Source organism: Euprymna scolopes, chromosome 21 (assembly GCF_053919585.1).
Source record: "Euprymna scolopes isolate OS-2025 chromosome 21, ASM5391958v1, whole genome shotgun sequence".
NCBI classification, from domain to species: Eukaryota; Metazoa; Mollusca; class Cephalopoda; order Sepiida; family Sepiolidae; genus Euprymna; species Euprymna scolopes.
In genome coordinates this window covers 1,039,856-1,060,168 of record NC_136502.1, presented here as the reverse complement: position 1 = coordinate 1,060,168, position 20,313 = coordinate 1,039,856, and the positions used below count along the sequence as shown (strand labels likewise).

Sequence of the window (20,313 nt, the reverse complement as noted above, 5' to 3'; positions counted from 1 at the left end):
TATTATTATAAGTAGTTTAGTGTAAAAATGATACTTTTTTTGTAAAAAAGTATGTTTATTTACTTTAAGCACATTTCACATAAAAAGGTTAATAATTACAAGAAATAAATATTTATTAAATAAAAATAAAAATTGTTCACTTATTTTCATATAAAATGTTAATAATAAAAAATAATATTATAGTACATAAGAAGATGCTTCGTCGGGGACACTAAATCATCTATCACCATCTAGAAAACAGGGGAAGTAATGCAAAAATGAAATGTCACAAGAAATATGCCGGAATGCTGTTTTCTCAGTCACCTGATAACCGTTAACGTCATTCTGAAATTAATGTAGTCACGTGTAAATATTCCAGTCGTGTTGGCAGGACTGTCCTTTAATATATAAACAAGTACCTATTCTTGCCCTTCCCTCACACCCCACCCGACCTGCAACTGCGATGATGGTTTATTTCTTAAGTGCATCTTCATATGAACATTTAGGGAGCTCTTCTGCGAGAAACGATTCCCACAGACGCTACACGGATAAAGGTCCCCTGTGTGGACGCGCATATGAATATCTAAGTATGAGCGCTGGGAGATGCCCTTTCCGCAGACCTCACAGCGGAAAGGTTTCTCATCCTTGTGCAGGTTCGCATGAGACTTGAAACTGGACACCTGTGAAAAGGCCCGGCCACAAACTTCGCACAAGTAGGGACGTTCACCAGTATGGACCCTTGTGTGGATTTTTAAGCTTCCGCGTTGCGAGAAATTGTGTCCGCAAATGTGACATCGAAATGGTTTTTCTCCAGTGTGTATTCGTTTATGCACATACATCTGACTCGTCTGCGTGAAACGCTTGCCACATATACTACACTCGAACGGCTTATCGTTTTCGTGCGTCTTTGTGTGCCTTATTAAGTTGTATTCACCGAAGAATACTTTTTCGCAGACGTAGCATTTTAACGGGTTCCGACGGACAGAGCTATTTGTGTTTCCTCTGAGATGCGCTCTTTTTGGGTCGTGCATTGTTCTCCCTTCTGCATGTTTCTTTAAATGTTTTTTGAAGTAACTGCTATCCACAAAACTGTTGCTGCAAATCTCGCAATGATACGGTTTCTCCTCATCATGCGTTTTTATATGGTATTTGTAGCTGCTCCGATGCGTGAAACTTTTGCCGCAGTTGTCGCATTGAAAAGGTTTCTCTCCTGTATGGGTTCGCATATGAATCGTGATTTTGTCCTTCCGTGAAAAATGCTGGCCACAAACCTCGCAACAATACGGCTTTTCCTGCGAATGAATGCGGCTGTGTTTTATCAAACTACTATTCTCTGCAAATCCAATCCCACAAACGTCACATTGAAATGGTTTCTCCCCAGTATGACTACGAATATGCAGCCGCATTTTCCCGCGCGACAGAAAACATTTGCCGCAGATATCACAGCAGAGCGGCTTCTTGTTGATATGCGTCTTCACATGGGTCACCAACTCATTGATTTGGGTAAACTCCTCATTGCAGACTTTGCACCGCAAGGATGGCTCTTCCGTGTGCGTTTCAAGGTGAGCTGTAAGCAGTTCTTCATTGTCGAATGTCTCAGAACATTCGTCACATTTAAATGGTTCGTCCTTGATGTGCGATTTGATGTGCAATTCAAAGTCATCACTTGACGTGAAAGTCTCGTCACAAATGACACATTCAATAAATTTTATTTCTGACTCCATTTTTGGTTGGCTTCTGTTCTCAAAAAAACAATTTTGGATAAAACTCTGCTCATAAATATTTCAATACATCACAAAAGATGTATCAATTTGCATAGAATCAATAACAGATTGGGTTACTAGGCAAAAATTTCAGTGGATCGGTGAGTTTGTGGGCTGCTTCTTTGTCCATAGACTGATAAGCTGATTGGCCTATCAATTCTAGTTTTCATAAGTGTTAATGAGTAATCGACGAAATATTACATTTATTTTAATTGTCTGTATGTGTTTCGTTTATGAAATATCTTTTTGAGGGGTTAGTTATTAAAATAAGGCTATATTGGTCAAAATGCCTAAATAATTGGTCAAATTTATAAATCGTTTCGAGAGTTTGCAGCACGGATTCCATCAAATTATATTAATTCACTGTTCATGCCACAACCATTATTTATGTGAATGGAATCATTTCAAATGTTTTCACATTTTGCAGCTTCTAGGTTTTCATCGACCAGGAACAAAAACGTTGCATTTGGATGTCATAGTTCTGCAATTATTGTTTTATTCAAAGATTATTATGTCTTGTGAGATGAGATACTTTATCCTGAAACCTGGTATCAAAATATCTCAGATTCTTTCTCAGTCAACTGGTCCTATAAAAAAAGAAAAGAAAAAGAAATTTACAATAAAATAAATGTTTGAGAGCATATCAACACAAGTGGATCATTATTATCTACAGCAGAATAAAAGGCTTGTTTTGTCCCTACTCATCTCTCTACTATGGTACAATGATGTGACACAAAGGTTGAAAATGGAAATTGAAGCACCAGTACCTTAGAGGAAGAGCACTCTGTCTTGCAAACAATACCTGGGCAGCCTCATTGGCATTTTCTGGTAGGAGTATCTCAGGCAATTAGTAACAAACTAACTCCTTCTCAAAAGGAGAAGGCAAAGCCTAGGTGTGTGGACCTTCTAGAACTATAGGGTAAAACGATAAAGTTGGTCATGTTGATGATGTTCTCGATATATGACCAAACGATTCAGATTGGGAGAGGAGAGGGGGGGGGCAGTGAATGAAAGATACAAAGTCATAGCACTCCTTCTGAAGCCAACCCTGGGTCTCTTTGGATTTGTGGACTGGCGCCGAGTCCTACTGCCACACCCAGGGTCTGCCAGCGGTCACCTAATTGCACCAGAGGATCGCCACACTCCTCAGCAGATCCAGGTACACTTTGGTGTTGACTTTCAAGCCGACTTCGAAGATGTGAGGTGGCATAATGTAGCTCTCATTTGAAACCACACCAAACAACATAACCATGGCCAAAAACTTTGTTTTCATCATCTTGGGTACGTCCCTCTTATTTATGGCAATCCAGTGATGCATTCTAAGGATGCTGGCAATGCTCCTGTTGTCATAACTTGGATCGATAGAGAGCATGAGTTATACAAGAGTGCACCACTGATCTCACTCGTTGAACATCGTGCCACTTTCTGCCATAATAGACGGCTCCTATCACTCTTGGGATTTGTACACAACTGGCCAACTAGTAGATGGTCTGCAACAAAAAAAAGAAAACCAGTTTTTATCAAATGGAAATGAAATCGTGTCATCTTTTCTAGGGTGAAAATTTTATCGTTCTACCCTGTACATAGGACTAAAGCCATACCTCAGTTAACAGAGAATAAGTTGTCTCAACAATGATTTATAAGTTTCTTTTTTTTTTTTACTCACATTCACACTTAACAAGGCATATCACCACTTGGACGTAAGAGGCTAGTAATTGGGATCATGCTTAGGCAAGATTAATAAGATGTTGGTTTACATTACATCTGAACTTCTGCATATCAGTACAGACAGGGAAGCAGGTAACAGGAAGGGAATTCCTAAGTCTAATAATTCAAGGGAAGAAGCTATTAGAGTAGAAAGTTTTCTAGCATTTAGGGGCCTAAACAGTAAAAGGGTGTGATCTTATTGCTAAGCAGGTTTGTCGGGGATATATAAGTCAAGGGGGCACAAGTTCAACAAGCTCATCAGAGCACATTCCATTAAAATACTTGTAAAACAGGCACAGAGATGTAACATTGCAGCGATGGGACAGGGGTTGGAGCTTAGTTGACCAAGCGGGACCTATTAGGTTGAAGAGTCTTTTTTGGACCCTATCCAAGACAAAGAGACTAGTGGTATATGTACCAGCCCAGATGTGGCAACAATACTCTTTGCATGGGCGAATGGTGGCGTTGGATAGGTACAGGATACTCTTAGGTGTGAGTAGTTTTCTAGCATGATAGAGGGAACCCACCTTTGTCGCAGCAGATTTCATAATGTCCTCAATGCATTTGCTCCAGTTCATATTTCCTGTGAATGTTAAGCTGAGGAGATTGAAATAAGAATTCTTAAGTAGTTATTTGTCATGGATATCGGTGGTTGAACAGGCTTCTTGTAATTGTTAAAGGAGAGCAGCTTAATCTTAGTAGCATTCAATGCTACCATCCATTTACGGCTCCATTCCACTACGGTCATTTTCTAACGATTCTGCCATTGTTTTAGATTTATGTACATCCGTTCTTCCATCGTGTAAATTATGGCGCATTGTATCATCAACTAATATACCCATCTCAGACACAATATTATCAGAGAGGTCGTTAATGAATATCAGTAATAATAGTGGTCCAAGGATCAACCCCTGAGGCACTCTCACATTAATGTTATGCTTTTTGGATGTACGTCGATCAATGACAACTTGGATGGTCCTATTGTCTAAGAAGGATCTAATTATATTTAGTATGCGTCCAGTTACACTGTTTTATCTAATTTTAATTAGCAGATCTTTGTGTCAGACTTAGTCAAAGGCCTTGGAATATATCAAGGGTTACAGCCCTAGCTTTGCCCACCTTATCCAGTGGATTTGTTCATGTTATTTTTGGAGATATATCATATTTTGTACTGTAATGCTTCTACTTTATCAAGATATTTCAATCCATCGGATCACTGCAAATCCTGTCTGGACAGCTGTTTTTGTTTTGGTTGTGATGCAGGATCAATGAAAATTCTGTCTTTGAGTGAGATCACAATCCAAAAGTTATCCAGTTCCTGAATCAAATGGAATTTGGCAATTGGATTAGTCTGGGATCGATCCGGAATTACAATTGTATCAAAAAAAAAAAAAAAAAAAAAAAAAGCTAAATCAATAAGAAGCAACCAATGCTATTATAGCCTTTTATAGCTTTTTCCAGTTTTTCCTTTGATCCTCTTTATGCTACAAATAAAAAAAAAATTTTCCTGTCTTTTTCTCTCTTACTTTCCCTCTCTGTACTACTCTAATCAAGTATGCCGACCTATTCCACAAATCCCAAAACCTCAACATGAAATATCTCCAGAATAAAAACTCGATGAAACCTAGAACCCCATCTTCCAGCGTAGACCCCTACTACCAGGTCTCCTTCTCCAATATCAGGGGTCTACGTTCCAACCTTCCAGAGGTTGAAACCCAATTACAGGAGACGAAACTGGACGTATTATTTCTATGTGAAACTGGAATAGGGCCGACCACTTCCCTAGATGAGTTCATAATTAATGGATACTCCAATTTAACAGCTAAATCTGACTCCCAAGATCGCCATGGGCATGGAATATGTGCCTACATTAAGGATGGCTTCCCATGTGGCAGGGATATCTCTAGAGAAGATCCTAATTTACCCTATATGTGCTTCAGGGTTGCACTTGCTAACACCACTGCATTTATATTTGCCCTCTATAGGCCCCACAACAGCGGAGTTACTATCTTTAAGAGCATATCTGAGAAAATAGACCACATACTGTCTTCACATCCCTCGGCTAACATCCACATCTGTGGTGACTTCAACGTCCATAACGTGGAATGGTTGACCCATTCAAATAAGACAGATGATGAGGGGGGGTTTTGTCATGATTTTGCCATTGCTTATGACCTCACTCAGATTTTTCGCGAACCCACCCGTGTGCCCGATACACCCGATCAATATGCAAGCTTCCGAGACCTTTTTCTCTCAACTTCCCCTGAGCTATGTTCATGTACCGTTCATTCTCCTCTAGGATCCTCCGACCACTCCGTCGTATCAGTTAAGATAAAAACGAAATGTAAGAAGCCATCAGACGTACCCCTCCACTGTACTGTATACCGATACTCTATGGCTGACTGGGATAGCTTCCGTACATTCATATCTGATTTACCTCTGCACTCCATGTTTAAAAAGGAAGTGTCCTCTATAGTATCAGATCTGACCGAATGGTTAATTGTAGGCATAGACCAATTCATACCATCTAAAAAATTCCAACAAAAACCTAACAGCCAGCCATGGTTCTCCCCAGAATGTGCTGCTGCTATCGCGCACAGAAATCACTTTTTCCATAGCTACCAACGTAATAGATGCACTGAGACTAAAGCTGCTTTCAGGACTGCCAGCAACCACTGTAAAAAAGTAATAAAAAATGCAAGAGAGCTATATGCCCAGTCTGTTAAATCCAAGGTAGCTGATCAGCGGCTTGGTTCCCACCAGTTTTGGCAAATAACGAATAGGATCCTGAACAGAAGTGTGCGTTCTATCCCAACCATTATCAATGGACCAGAGGTTATCTCGTCAGCGTCAGACAAAGCCAAACTATTTGCAAAGAACTTTGCAGCTAATTCTACCCTATGCGACGAAGGCCATCAACTCCCCATATTTCCTCCTATAACACAGAACAAGCTAGGTAACATACAAATATCCGTGCATGAGGTCGCCAAGCTAATAAAAAACCTAGATTCCAGTAAAGCAACTGGCCCTGATGGCATTCCAATTATAGTGTTAAAATAGCTTCAACCAGAACTTGCTCCCATACTTACGAAACTATTTAAGCGCTGCCTTAAGAAGAAGTGCTTTCCGACCCCCTGGAAGACCTCATCGGTTTGCCCTGTATTTAAGAATTCAGGTGATAAGTCATCTCCCTCTCAGTACAGACCAATAAGTCTTCTCTGTGTTATGAGTAAGTTGCTGGAATCAATATTAAATAGAGAAATAGTCAACTACCTCAGCAGGAATAACCTTCTTAGTGACACACAATATGGTTTCCGCTCTGCAAGATCTCCCGCAGATGTGCTGACGGTTATATCTCACAGGATTAGTGAATCTCTTGACAAAGGCTTCCTTTCTAGGGCAATTGCTCTTGACATATCAAAGGCCTTTGACAAAGTATGGCATAAGGGTCTACTTCACAAGATTTCCAGCTACGGTATAACTGGAAATGTTTTCTCAATCATTAAATCATTTCTCTCCGATAGGCTCATAAGAGTAGTGGTAGATGGACAAAAATCGGAGGCCTGCAATATAAATGCTGGAGTCCCTCAGGGGTCAATCCTGGGCCCAACTCTCTTCCTGATCTACATCAATGACCTCCCTAAACACATACTTAAATCATTCGTTGACATCTATGCTGATGACACGACCATCTACGGCAACACATCAAAGGCTGTAAATGACGAAGTTCTCTCTGATTCTCTCTCCTCTGATCTCGAGCGCGTGGTTCAGTGGGGGAAGATGTGGCTGGTTACCTTTAATGCATCCAAAACCAAACTCCTGTCCTTGCATCATCAACGCTCTGATCCCCAGCTGGCATCAATTGTGATGGATGGCTCTCGTCTGGGTGAGGCCCCGTGTTTTGACAAGCTTCTGGGTTTGACCTTTACTCCTGGTCTGAAGTGGAACACGTACATCAAGTCTGTTGCCAAGGTCGCTGAAAAGATGGTGGGATCCTTCTACCGCTCCAGAAGATATCTCACTACTGATGCAATTCTCTATCTATATAAAACCTAAGTACGGCCAAGGATGGAATACTGTTGCCATATCTGGGCAGGAGCTGCCAAAAACAGCCTATCATGCCTTGACAGAGTACAAAATAGACTTCGTGGTTTAGTGGGGGATGCCCTTTTCTCTAACCTGCAACCCCTCTCCCACAGAAGAGACGTTGCGAGCCTATCCTTGTTTTATCGTTATTTTCATGGCAGGTGCTCGTCTGCACTCCAATCCCTGGTCCCCCCTCGCCAATCTTTCACGAAAAACACCCGTCTAGCTGAATCCACTGTGAAAAATTTCCCCCACTCTATATCTGTGCCTAAATCCAAACGCGGATTTCATGAACAAAGCTTCTTTCTTAGAACTGCACGCCTGTGGAACTCTGTTCCATCTGCCTGCTTCCCTCCGGACTACAACTTGGATGTCTTCAAGTCTAATGTTAACAAATTCCTAATGAACCGCCCCCCTAATTAAACACTTCATGTACTTGCAATAACCCTTATCCCTGAGTGGCTTCCGGGCCTTGATAAGTGGTGATCACTGTGTAAAAAAAAAAAAAAAAAAAAAAAAAAGGCAATCTTATCTTTTAAAAAAATTGTTTGTATAATGTGTCTTTACTCCCCTCTTCTGATAAGAAGCATTTGGCTTCGAAATGCCATGACTTAAAGCGGTTTCTGTATCGCTAAATATTGTATTCCCTTTTGAACTGATAGTATAATAAAATTTAATTGTAAATTTTTTAACCCTTTGTTATCTTAACTCATTCTATAAAGTTGATAGAGTGTATATGTGAGTATATTTATCATACAAGTGAATGTTAAACGTAAAAATAATATATGTGAAAAGTATTTATAAAATGCTTGCTGAATAGGTGTGGGAGGCTGGTATATGGATCTGCAGAATAGATTTTCACATAGGGATCAAGGAGTCAAGAGTCGGAGTCGGAGTCGGAGTCAGCATCCTATGAATTCTAGGAGTCGGAGTCTTACTTTTACAATCTGACTCTGCAACTCTGCTTATGTGTCACGTCAAAATTAGTATAAATTCCAAAAATTATGAAAAATGATTCAGTAAAAATAGAATTTATCGAATTATCAAATTTTATCGTATGTTTTAATGTGGAAGAGTTGTGCAACTAATTCTGCATGAAAAACTGACTCATTTCCATTGACTTAAATTAACAGTCCGCCATATTTAATCACAAAATCTCATAATGCAATTGTGGATGATTCTTTTGTTAAAAAGAATACATCTAGCATACTTTTTACTTGGATCATGTTTCATCATTTTTTTGAATTTATACTAATTTCGACATTAGTGTATTCATTTTTTGTGGATTGTCATCCTCATCTTCATAGTTGTTGTTGTTCCACCATGTTTTTTTTTGTTTTTGTTTTTTTACATGGAGGTCACCACTTATCAAGGCCCGGAAGCCACACAGGGATAAGGGTTATTGTGTGTACAGTAATCAATGGGATAATATCATAGTAATCGTTAGTATTAGAGATTTGATAAAGTGTCTTACTTAAGGGGACGGTTCATCAGGAATTTGTTTATGTTAGACTTGAAGATATCCAAGTTGTAGCTTGTAGGCAGATGGGAAACAGGCAAATGAAAAAGAGTTCCACAGGCGTGCACTGCTAAGAAAGAAACTTTGTTCATGGAATCTACATTTTAATTACGTTTGGATTTAAGCACAGATAAAGAGTGGGGAAAATTATTGACAGTAGTTTCAGCTAGATGGGTGTTTATCATGAAAGATTGGTGAGGGGGACCAGAGATTGGAGCTCGAATGAGCACTTGCCATGGAAATAACGATAAAACAAAGACAGGCTTGCAATGTCTCTTCTGTGGGAGAGAGGTTGCAGGGTAGAGAAAAGGGCACTCCCCACTAAGCCACAAAGTCTATTTTGTACTCTGTCAAGGCAGGATAGGCTGTTTTAGCAGCTCCAGCCCAGATGTGACAGCAGTACTCCATCCTTGGATGTACTTGGCTTTTATACAGATAGAGAATTGTATCAGTAGTGAGATATCTTCTGGAGCGGTAGAAGGATCCCACTATTTTCCCAACAACCTGGGCACAGACTTGATGTACGTGTTCCATTCCAAATCAGGGGTAAAGATCAAACCCAGAAGTTTGTCAAAACATGGAGCCTCCCCAAGACAAGAACCATCCATTTCAATTGATGCCAGATGGGGATCAGAGCATTGATGATGTAAAGATAGGAGCTTGGTTTTAGATGCATTAAAAGTAACCAGCCACCTCTTCCCCTACTGTACCACGCGCTCAAGATCAGAGGAGAGAGAATCAGAGAGAACTTTGTCATTTACGGCTTTTGATATGTTGCCATGTTTCAGCCAACTCATCCTCTGGCCTTTTTCAGGTGGTTAACAGACCTGACAATTGACGACCAGAGAAGAACACTAACTTGAATTTATAAGACCATAAAATCCAATTTTGATCATCTTTCAGGGCCCATGGCGCAGTGGATAGAAGTGTTGAATCTCTATGATTCCAGACACGCATTGTCTGAAGATAGCGGTTTCAAGCCTACAATCAGAGAATTAGTTGGCCAAAACGTGGTGAGACGACAACAACTATGGAAGGCAGTAATTATTGAGGATACAATTATAAAACTCAGCATTCCTATCCCGTTGCGGTTAACCACCAGAGGATGAGTTGGCCGAAATGTGGTGAAACATGAGGATAACAGCCCGCAAAAAATGAAAACACCAATTATGAAGTCGCATTTGAAATGTGGCTTCATAATTCCAAAAATAAAAATAAAACATAATATATAATTTCGACATGACATGAAAGTATGAAATAATGTTTTCACATGAAATGCGTTCTTTAAAAAATCTCCAATCTTCACAAGTACTGAATGTTTATTTGATTTAAAAACAAAAATTAAGAAATTTTCAAAGGCGCTTTATTGAAATCGAAAAGTCACAAAATTGAATTTTCATTAAAAACCAATGTTATCTAAGTTTTATGTAAATTTCAACTTAAACCAATGTTATCTACTTAACTGTCATGTTAAATACTAGCAGGTTGCCCGGCGTTGCCTGCTCGTAAATTACGCATAAATATTATATTTTAATTTGTACAGAAACCAAGACATGTGTATGCGAGTATTATGTTTTTTCTAAACCATTCACTTCTTGTAAGTATAAAAAAAAAAAAAATACTCAAGTTGAGATAACCAGTAGGCTAGCTTGCCCGTTCTTTAAAAAGTGTTTTCAAACCTACTTATGTCTAACATAAGGAAGCTGTCATGTAAACGATTCATGCATGCGCATTCGTGAACCAGTTGACAACAGACAAAAATTTGATGACGTCACATACCAAATTTTTCAATTTGGATCTCTTAGCAGCCCTTTTGTGTGGATGAAAACCTATTAAAATGTTTTTACATATCTGAATATCCTATATACCAAATTTCAAATCTCCAGATCAAAATTTGTTGAGTATATAGGTTTAGAAGTGTCCTCACATACACACACATTCACACATATATATATTATTGTATTATTACTTAAAATATGTACTTTCACGATTCAGTCATATGCCATTATTTTTGAAATGTAACAAGACAGACTGCAGTTACCTCTCCTTTTTATATTGTTTATTATTTAAGTATAACTTACATTTTTTTTCAAAATATTTTTTATTAATGATTGTCTGCTATATCATTTTTCAGAATTTTTGGATATTTTACTAATTTCGACATGACAATTAGTGCATACCATTAGTTTTAATTGGAATTAAATATTCCAATTTTTTATTTTCGTTTTTATTTCGAAGAAGCTTCTTTTTATTTACATTAAAATAAAATATTTACAAAAAAATCTATATATTAATAAGATAGCGTGCATATTTTTTATTTTCTGTGTCATGCTTACATCTGAGTGACTGTTGTTTAATTGTTATGGACTTCCATTTCTTGTAATAAATAATTTTATCAAAAATTCTTCATAAGTTTTGGTTTTGGTTATACTTAATGGCACTTAAGTCATTTATGTTTTATAATTTTACTAAGAATTCTTCATAAGTTTTGGTGACAGTTTCAATTATAGCTGATGGCACTAAAGTCATCTATTTATTTTTATAAATAATTTTACCAAGAATTCTTCATAAATTTTGGTTTTGGTTTCAATTATAGATGGAGGAACTCAAGTTTATATATATACTAGCAAAAGTACCCATCGTTGACTGGGTTCAAAAACAGCCTACAGAAAATGGACTCTGATTTATGAAAGTATCATAGGTTATGAAAAAGAAAGGTTGTAAAGAGATAGCTTCGAATTTGGGGGTATCAAAACCAAAGCAAAATATGATGAAAGTAAAACTAAAATAGATAAACCCCATAATTTATTATACCATACCTGTTCACACTGAAACACTTATCACAATATTCTGTGGATCTATATTAAAAAACCTTGTTAAACTTTGTGACATATTTCCATTCTATGGAGGTCAAGTGCGAACGAATATCCCATAATTTTATTATACCATATTTCTTCAAACTGAAACATAATTATCAAAGTATACTTACGCAGATAGATATGAAAAGTTTTTATTAAAGTTTGTGCCTATTTCCATTCCATGGAGGCCATGCGCGAACGCAGACCCCACAATTTTATTATACCATCCTTATTTAAGTTAAAACATACTTATCAAAGTATTATTATATACATCTATATCAAAAACACTTGTAAACGCTTTTTTTTAATTTTTTAACTTTTTATTTCCACACTTTGTGGACCAGGCGCGAATGCAGACCCCACAATTTTAATAAAACAACGGTTCTGCCAGATCAAACATACCGATTCCTGTGTCTCGATACATCTTCTATCATTATAAGTAATCAGTTTTTTAAAATAGTCAACCATATAGGGGCCTATTCGTGACTAGACACACACACACATTCAGCTTTATATTATAGATATATACATTTAAATAAGTTTAGGTTTCAGTTTTGATTCAAGCTGATACACCCAAGTCATATGGATATATATTTTTTATTTTTGAAATCACAACTTTATAATATATAAAAATCGATAAAATATTAACTCTATAATAATATATATGAAATCTGCAAGAATTAAAATATCATATTTAAGCATATTTCACGACCGAGCTATGCCGAGTGTCCCTGCCAACTTGGATAAATACTTTTGCAGTTTTAACAAAAGAGCTACAATAATATCAGAGTATCTCCATTTACTCTGAACATCTACAGAATGCCAACATTAATATCAATTACATATGAATGAATCCCTTGTGGAGTTTCCACAGGTCCCACTAGTAAACTATTATTAGTTAATTAACTTTTTGAACGACACAAAACATTTTGCAATTTTCATTGTTGGAAATAATTCATTCAAAACTCGATTTAAACAAAATTGATATTTTGGATTTGGATATCATTTTCACAACATTTCATCCAATGTAAACTCCAACCTTTTTTGGGCGCATTTTTTTTTTTTTGAACATCAGAATTTTTATGGAATTTAGAACTGATCTATTCAGTTAATACACAGGTACATGTATTGCTACGATGACCAGATAGAAATCTCCATTTATGCTCAATTATTATTGCCTTTAATAAGGATTGAACCTTCAACCTACAGAAGACTGTGATTTAGAACTAAGAAACATTTGTAAATAACATTCAAAATGAGTAGTCGGACACTCTGTTGTTATTGCATCGTTGATGTGAACATTCTAATATGACTAGCTGTGCCGAAACCTAAACATAGATTCCATGAAAAACAGGTGGAACTCTGTTCCGTTTGCCTGCTTTCCAACTGACTACAATATGGTCATCTTCAAGTCCAACGTAAACAAGTTCTTGATGAGCAATCCCCTTAAGTAATCCAATTTTACCAAATTTTCACTACTACTACGACATTTTCCCATTGACTACTGTACACTCATTAACCCTTATCCTCGAGTGGCCTCTGGGCCTTGATAAGTGGTGATTCATTTCTAAAAGAAATCTTATTTTACAACAAAGCAAAAAGGGGTGAAAAAATATAAACAAATAACTGTTACCAAAGGCCAGCTAATTTACTTTTGTTTTTTCCTTTATTAAGCCATAGTCATAAAACTATTAGCAATAGACAGAGGCTACTAAGCTAATTAGGCAATGCACACAACTTAGGAATATCATGATTGTTAACCAATAAAAAAACTCCAAAAATGTGATACATGTTCATTCACACAATTCTGAGGCAGCATGTTCAGGACTGCAGAACACAATGTGAAAGGAGATTGCCGGTACATCTCTGAATAAACACCAGTTCGGTTTTGCAGATAACCTCATGTGAATGTATATTGTCACAGGTTTGTTCTATTCTGCCGCAGCACAGGCCGGTATTTAAGCATTGTGGTGGGGCAAGAACCATAAAATAATCTGTAAGCGGCAGAAGCAACTGTTACATTTTGATGAGTAGACAGCAGATCTAATTCAAGCAGATCATATAATCCAGAGGAAACAGGGTCGCGGCAGGAAATATATAGTATAAATCTGATGGCATGATGCTGTAGACGTCCAAGAGAATCAGAGAACACCTTGCCAACACTAGGGACCTGCATTCCAAGTGGAGACGAATCATTGCCTTGTAAATTCTAGTCAGCAAATGCTGTTCGTGACGAATTTGGTAGCTCAGGATGTGCAACACATAAAACTTCTTATTAACCCTATTGAATATACAATACAAGTGGTAATCAAATCTGAGATTGCTAGATATTATTACCCCCAAATAGTTATGACATTTCGAGAATGGCATAAATGTGTCTTGAAACCAAGGACAAGGTACTTTTCTATCTACCTGGATAAGTTTTTTGTACTTTAACTTATTTTAAAGTGTTTTTTTACTAAAAAATGAAATAATGGTAGAACATCATATTTTCACTCAATCGGTTACATTTATTGGAAAGGTTTCTACCAGCATTTTGTATAATTTTCGAATTTTGAGCAATTATTGAGGATCAAGAATTTTTTTTTTTTTTTTTTTACTTGGAGGGTCACCACTTGTAAAGGTCCAGAGGCTACTCAAAGATAATGACTAAATTTAAGGTAGATATTGAGAAAAAAACAGTCACGGTGAAATGTGGGTAGGGTTAGCTTATCTGAATGGATGTTTTTATAGGAATTTATTTATATTAAACTTGAAGATAAACATATTATAGTCAGCCAGGAAGCAGACAAACAGTATTGCATTCTACAGGCAGACAGTTCTAGGAAAGAAACTTTGTTCATGGAATTTTTGTTTAGTTTTGGGCACAGATCGGAAATGAGGAAAGCTGTGGGTAGTTGTTTTAGCTAGGTGAGTATTTATTGTGAACGTTTTATGGAAAGGACCAGAGATTCGAGCCGAGTCGAACATAGTATCTATAGAGCAGAAATCGACTCGCAAAGTCTCTTCTGTGAGAAAGAGGGAGTAGGGAGGCAAAAAGGTCACTAAATTTTGAAGATGATTTTGTACCGTGGCAAGGCAAGAAAGGTGTTTTTAAGGGCTCCACCCCAGATGTGGCAATAGTACTCCATCTTAGGTCGTATTTGACTCTTGTACAGGCAGAGGAGTGCATCGAGAGTGAAATACATTTTAGAACTTTTACACTACTTTTATTTTTATGTAAAAAAAAACACTTTAAAATAAGTTAAAACACAAAAACTTATCAATGTAGGTACAAGAGTAACTTATATAGATAGTATTGTACTTATATTCATCATGTTAATCATGTCACGCTCACTTTCACTCCTCGTCTCTATTGTTCCAGAGTGTAACCAGCAGCATCCGACTCGATTGGGAAGCATTCCTCCAGGCCTGTGAGTGGCTGGACCTGTGTGCCAGAAATGGCATCACACTAAACCCAAAGAAGTTTCAGTTTGCGCAAGATACAGTTACTTTCACTGGCCTCAATATTACTCCCACCAACATCACACAGTCAGAAAAGTTCCTGGATTCCATCTAGAATTTTCCTAAGCCTGGGGGCATCACTGGTGCCAGGGTCTGGTTTGGACTGGTCAACCAAGCAGCATATGCATTCTCCATAGCCAAGTGGATGTAACCCTTCTGCCATCTGCTGAAGCCATCAAATAAGTTCCAGTGGACAACAGAACTCAGATGTTTGAAGAATCCAAAACCAAGACCATCAAAGAGATCAAGGAAGGAGTCCGCCTCTTTCAGCCATACCGCCTTATATGCCGCAGAGTCACGTTATGTGCCCATCGAAGGAGAGGCCCATGCAGTTGTCTACACCCTGCATCAAACTCGGTATTACATGCTAGGGTACCAGGATCTGATAGTGGCTACTGACCACAAGCTGCTGGTTGGGCTCCTCAACGACCATTCCCTCACGGAGATCAATAATTGCTGCCTGCTCAACCTAAAGGAGAAAACTCTTGCCTATAGATTCAAGATCATCCACATTTCTGGGAAACGCAACTTTGGTGCGGACGCAGCTTCACCGATCACTAATTACAAGCTGGAAGAGCCGGTGGATATCGCAGAAGATGCCTCCACTTTGGCATAAATGTCCAGGACACTGTACACTGTTATTAATATTGTTACATGGAACATGCTGCAGGAAGCTACGTCCTCTGACCCAGACTTCCAGGAGCTACAGCAGCTCATCTGTGAAGGCTTTCCATCAGACAGCAGACAGATGGAAGCTGCATTGCACCCGTACCATCGCATCTCTAGTAGCTTGTACAATCTAGACAGTGTGGTATTAACAGTCAACCATGCCATCGTTCCTACGGCACTGCGCCTGCAGATTCTGGAAGCTTTGCATGCAGCCCACCAGGGAGTCAGTGGTATGTGTGCCCAGGCAGCTGATTCTGTCTACTAGCCAAACATCGGCACTGACATCCAGCGCATCAGGGATCAGTGCACTAGCTGCCACAAGACTGCTAAATTGAATGCCATGCAGCCACTATCTGATTCGGATCCCCCCCCAAGTATCTTTTCCAGAAGATCAACTGTGACTATTTTACATATAACAACCACGATTACATAGTAATCATTGACAGGTACTCTAATTGGCCAATAGTGTTTGGAGGAGAAAATGGTGCAGATAGCCTTGTCAGGCGCCTCAGAGAAGTCTTTGCGACTTTCGGAGTACCTGAAGAGTTAACCTCAAATGGAGGGGCCCAGTTCACAGCTGGGAAGACGCAAGAATTCCTTCGCTCGTGGGTAGTGCACCATCGCCTCACCTCACTCGCCAACTCTCATGCCAACTGCAGAGCTGAGATAGGTGTAGAGACTGTCAAACACTTCTGCAAGTAGGTCCATTGACATAGACAAGTTCCAGTGCGCCATGCTCGTCTATCGGAATTCAATCGACCCAGAGATTAAGGCATCCCTGGCCCTCATAGTCTTTGGAAGACCTATTCAGGATCCTATCCCCATCGGTCGCTACTACCTGCATCCGACATGGACAGAAACCCTTTTCAACAGGGAAAAGGCTCTCACAAAGTGATACTTGTGAGAGCATGAAAAATGGAGCGAACACACTCGATCATTGTTTCATCTTTGTGTCGGGGATCATGTCTAGGCAATCATCCGAAGTGCTGGGAAAGAACAGGCACCATCGTAGAGGTCAGGCAGTCCCACCAATATGTCATGAAGATTGATGGCTCTGGGAGACTAACTCTGCGAAACCGTAAATTCACCACCTTCAAAAAAGCCTCGCATGAAGATGTCATTGAGGCCTTCAGCCCCATCATCAGGGAGGCTGCCACCCACTCAAGCAGATCAGAAACACCTGCCAATGATGTTCCAGCAAAAGGCCCTGAACAAGCATCAGATGGGGAAGAAAAGTGTTTTGATGCACCAACAAGCCCACATCTATCACCTGAGAGAGCTGCACACGCGACCCCACCGACAGCTGGAGACCCTGCATATACGGCAGAGCCGACGCACGTTGAGCCTACCATGTGGGCGGCTACACCAACAAATGCAGATGCCACACATACAGCTCCTCTACAGACACGTGATTCCACCGTATGTACCGCCCCTAAGATGTCCCTGATGGCTTTATGCCAACTGCCATCGCACAATGCCTCTGGTATCGTAGAAGCTGAACCAGGTAGCAGGTTGTGTAGCCGACGTACCCTTCAACACTCGTGAAATTCACGAGTAATTGTACAGTGTAAATAGTTAGAATGGACTTCGTACAAAAATTTTGTCATGCCCACAAAAAACTCGCGATGGGTGAGGGAGATAGTATTGTACTTATATCTTTCATGTAACTCATGTCACACTCATGTACACATGTCTCTATTATTCCAGAGTGTAACCAGCAGCACATTCTTTTCTACGTTATTTTCCCAAATTTCATATGAACTTGGGGGGAGGAGGATATCTGTTAGATCAAGCAAATGTAAATAAATTAAAACAGAATATGCCATTTTCGTTAAAGCTAATCAAGTCATCAGTTAACATCAGAAATTTGGTCATCACTACTCATGCTGTGGAAAAGAACGCAGCGCATTCTTAAGAGCCAGAAGGTGAATTGGTAATCCGAAGATCTTCAAGCATCTTGCGTCAAGACCGGTGGTTTTACTGCTCAGTAATCGCCTACACCTTCACTCGCCTACCAGTTCCATACTCCTGTCTGCTCGTTTGAAGGTGTGTCTACTCATCCAGTGTATTTATTTATTTTTTTTACTATTTTCGTTTTGTTGGCTATTCTGAAAAAACACAGGCAAGTAGGATGAATTTTGAGGCTTAAATCCAACATTGCTTCAATGTGTAGTAATATTTATGACTATCATTTATTTTTGTGCTTCTACAGGATTTGAACCGAACTAAAATGATTTTACCAAATTAAACCTAAAATTTAGTTTAGAGTTTGTTTTTGTTTTTTTTAAAAAGGTCGATTCAAATTTTGTAGAAGTTAGTATGTTTTGCACCTGAAGAAGATTGGCGAATTACATCGGTCAAAACGCCATGCATATAGCCATCAAGATGAAAATAAAAGTCCGAATAATCCAACATAAATCAATCCCAAAATGGAGAATCCATCGTTCTCAAAATAAGGGGAGGGGGGGGCTTATGTAGAGAAGGTACTGTGCGATTTTTATATACAATATATATATATATACGTATTTTCAAATTGATTTCAACTTTTAAGGTATCCTTTGTTTATCAAATTGTTAGATGAAAGTGCAGAATAGTTACAGAACATGCTCCCTTTCCCATGTTAAGAATGGCTTTCTAAATAATAACGTTATTATTTCAGCACAGTCCGTATTCTGCATAAGTATCAATTTATTAAATTGTTAGGTGAAAATACAGAATAGCTACAAAACATTCTCCCCTCCCCGTGTTAAGAATGGCTTTCTAAATAACGTTATTATTTCAGCACGGTCCGTATTCTGCATGAGTATCAATTTATCAAATTGTTAGGTGAAAGTACAGAACAATTACAGAACACCCTCCCTTGCCTATGTTAAGAATAGGTTTCTAACTAAATGTTATTATTTCAGCACGGTCCGTGAGTCCAATTTATTAAACTGTTGGGTGGAAGTACAGAATACTTACAAAACACTCTCTCCTCCCTATGTTAAGAATGGTTTTCTAAATTATAACGTTATTATTTCAGCACGGTCCGTATTCTACATAAGTATTGATTTATTAACTTGTTAGTTGAAAGTCCAGAATAGTTACAAAACATTCTCCCCCTCCTCGTATTAAGAATGGCTTTCTGGAGGGACACTAAAAATTGTCCGTCACCGGGATCCGTCGGCATCAAAGTGATAAACAAATCCCCACAACCCCATACCTGAGAGAGTACAGTTCTCTACTCTGCTATAACGAGCGAAAGACGTGTTTAATATTAATGTCTTTTGCTTGCGAAAACGATGAATGAAGAAAGAAATAAAATGAAAACAGATTGTGTCCATCTTTAATGAAATCGTCGCACTTGACCGTCCGAATCTTATTACATGTAGTGTACATGCATACATATGTATGTGTATATATATAATATATAAATATCGATAAATTAATGCTTTATTTTAGATTTAGGATGAAAATTGAATTAATTTTTTTTTTAGAAAAAAATATTCGGATGAAGAAAAAAAATCGCTGGAGAGAGAGAGAGAGAGAAGGAGGGGGGGGACTCTCGTTTCGTCGAAAACTCCGAATAAAAACACACTTCCCAGTAAAATTAAGAGCGACATTGAAATAAATTATAAATATACTGCGCGTAGATTATTTCACTGTGTAAATAAAATGAAAGAAAAAAAATGTAAATAAACAATTTCTTACCATAAAAAAAAAGATTCTATTGTTGATTTCTTTTTTGCATCTACTTAACTTTGACGACTTAATACTTCCGTTTTATCGGTGAAACCAAACACACACACACACACAAGTTCGACCACAACAACAACAACAAACAAATACATCAATTTGCCATTTTATATATAATAGCCCTTTTTTTGTGTGTGTGATCTTCTCCCCCCTAAACGACAAACATAATTTTACTTAAAACTTTGGTTTAAGGCTATGGAAATAAAAAAAGATTAAATTAATCAAATAAAAGTCGTAGAGTGCAATTTTAATAAAAGACCAAAACGTCATAACAGAGTTTTCTCCCCTTTTTTCTCAAAAAGAAAAAAAAAACATTCTTCAGCAAACGAATGACGTCATCACTTTTAGTGTACAACGTTTTCACTCGATATAGTGGTTTTAAAATATGGGGGGAAAAAAGTTTAATTGTCGTATTTTCTGATTCCCTTCTCTTTTTTGTTTTTGTTTTTAAAAGAAAAATCAATCATTCGCTGCACCCAAAATAATTTATTAA

The 20,313-nt window shown here is 38.2% G+C and overlaps 1 protein-coding gene across 1 annotated transcript; it reads right to left on the bottom strand.

Moving 5' to 3' along the window:
• Positions 1-204: 204 nt before the first annotated feature.
• LOC145241963 (uncharacterized) lies at positions 205-19,885 on the bottom strand. The gene is made up of 2 exons (XM_080104831.1): positions 19,776-19,885; positions 205-2,329 (listed from the first exon to the last, which is right to left on the bottom strand). The coding sequence occupies exon 2, from the start codon at positions 1,701-1,703 to the stop codon at positions 399-401; it is 1,305 nt and encodes a 434-aa protein (XP_079960957.1). The 5' UTR covers positions 1,704-2,329; positions 19,776-19,885; the 3' UTR covers positions 205-398.
• Positions 19,886-20,313: the final 428 nt, after the last annotated feature.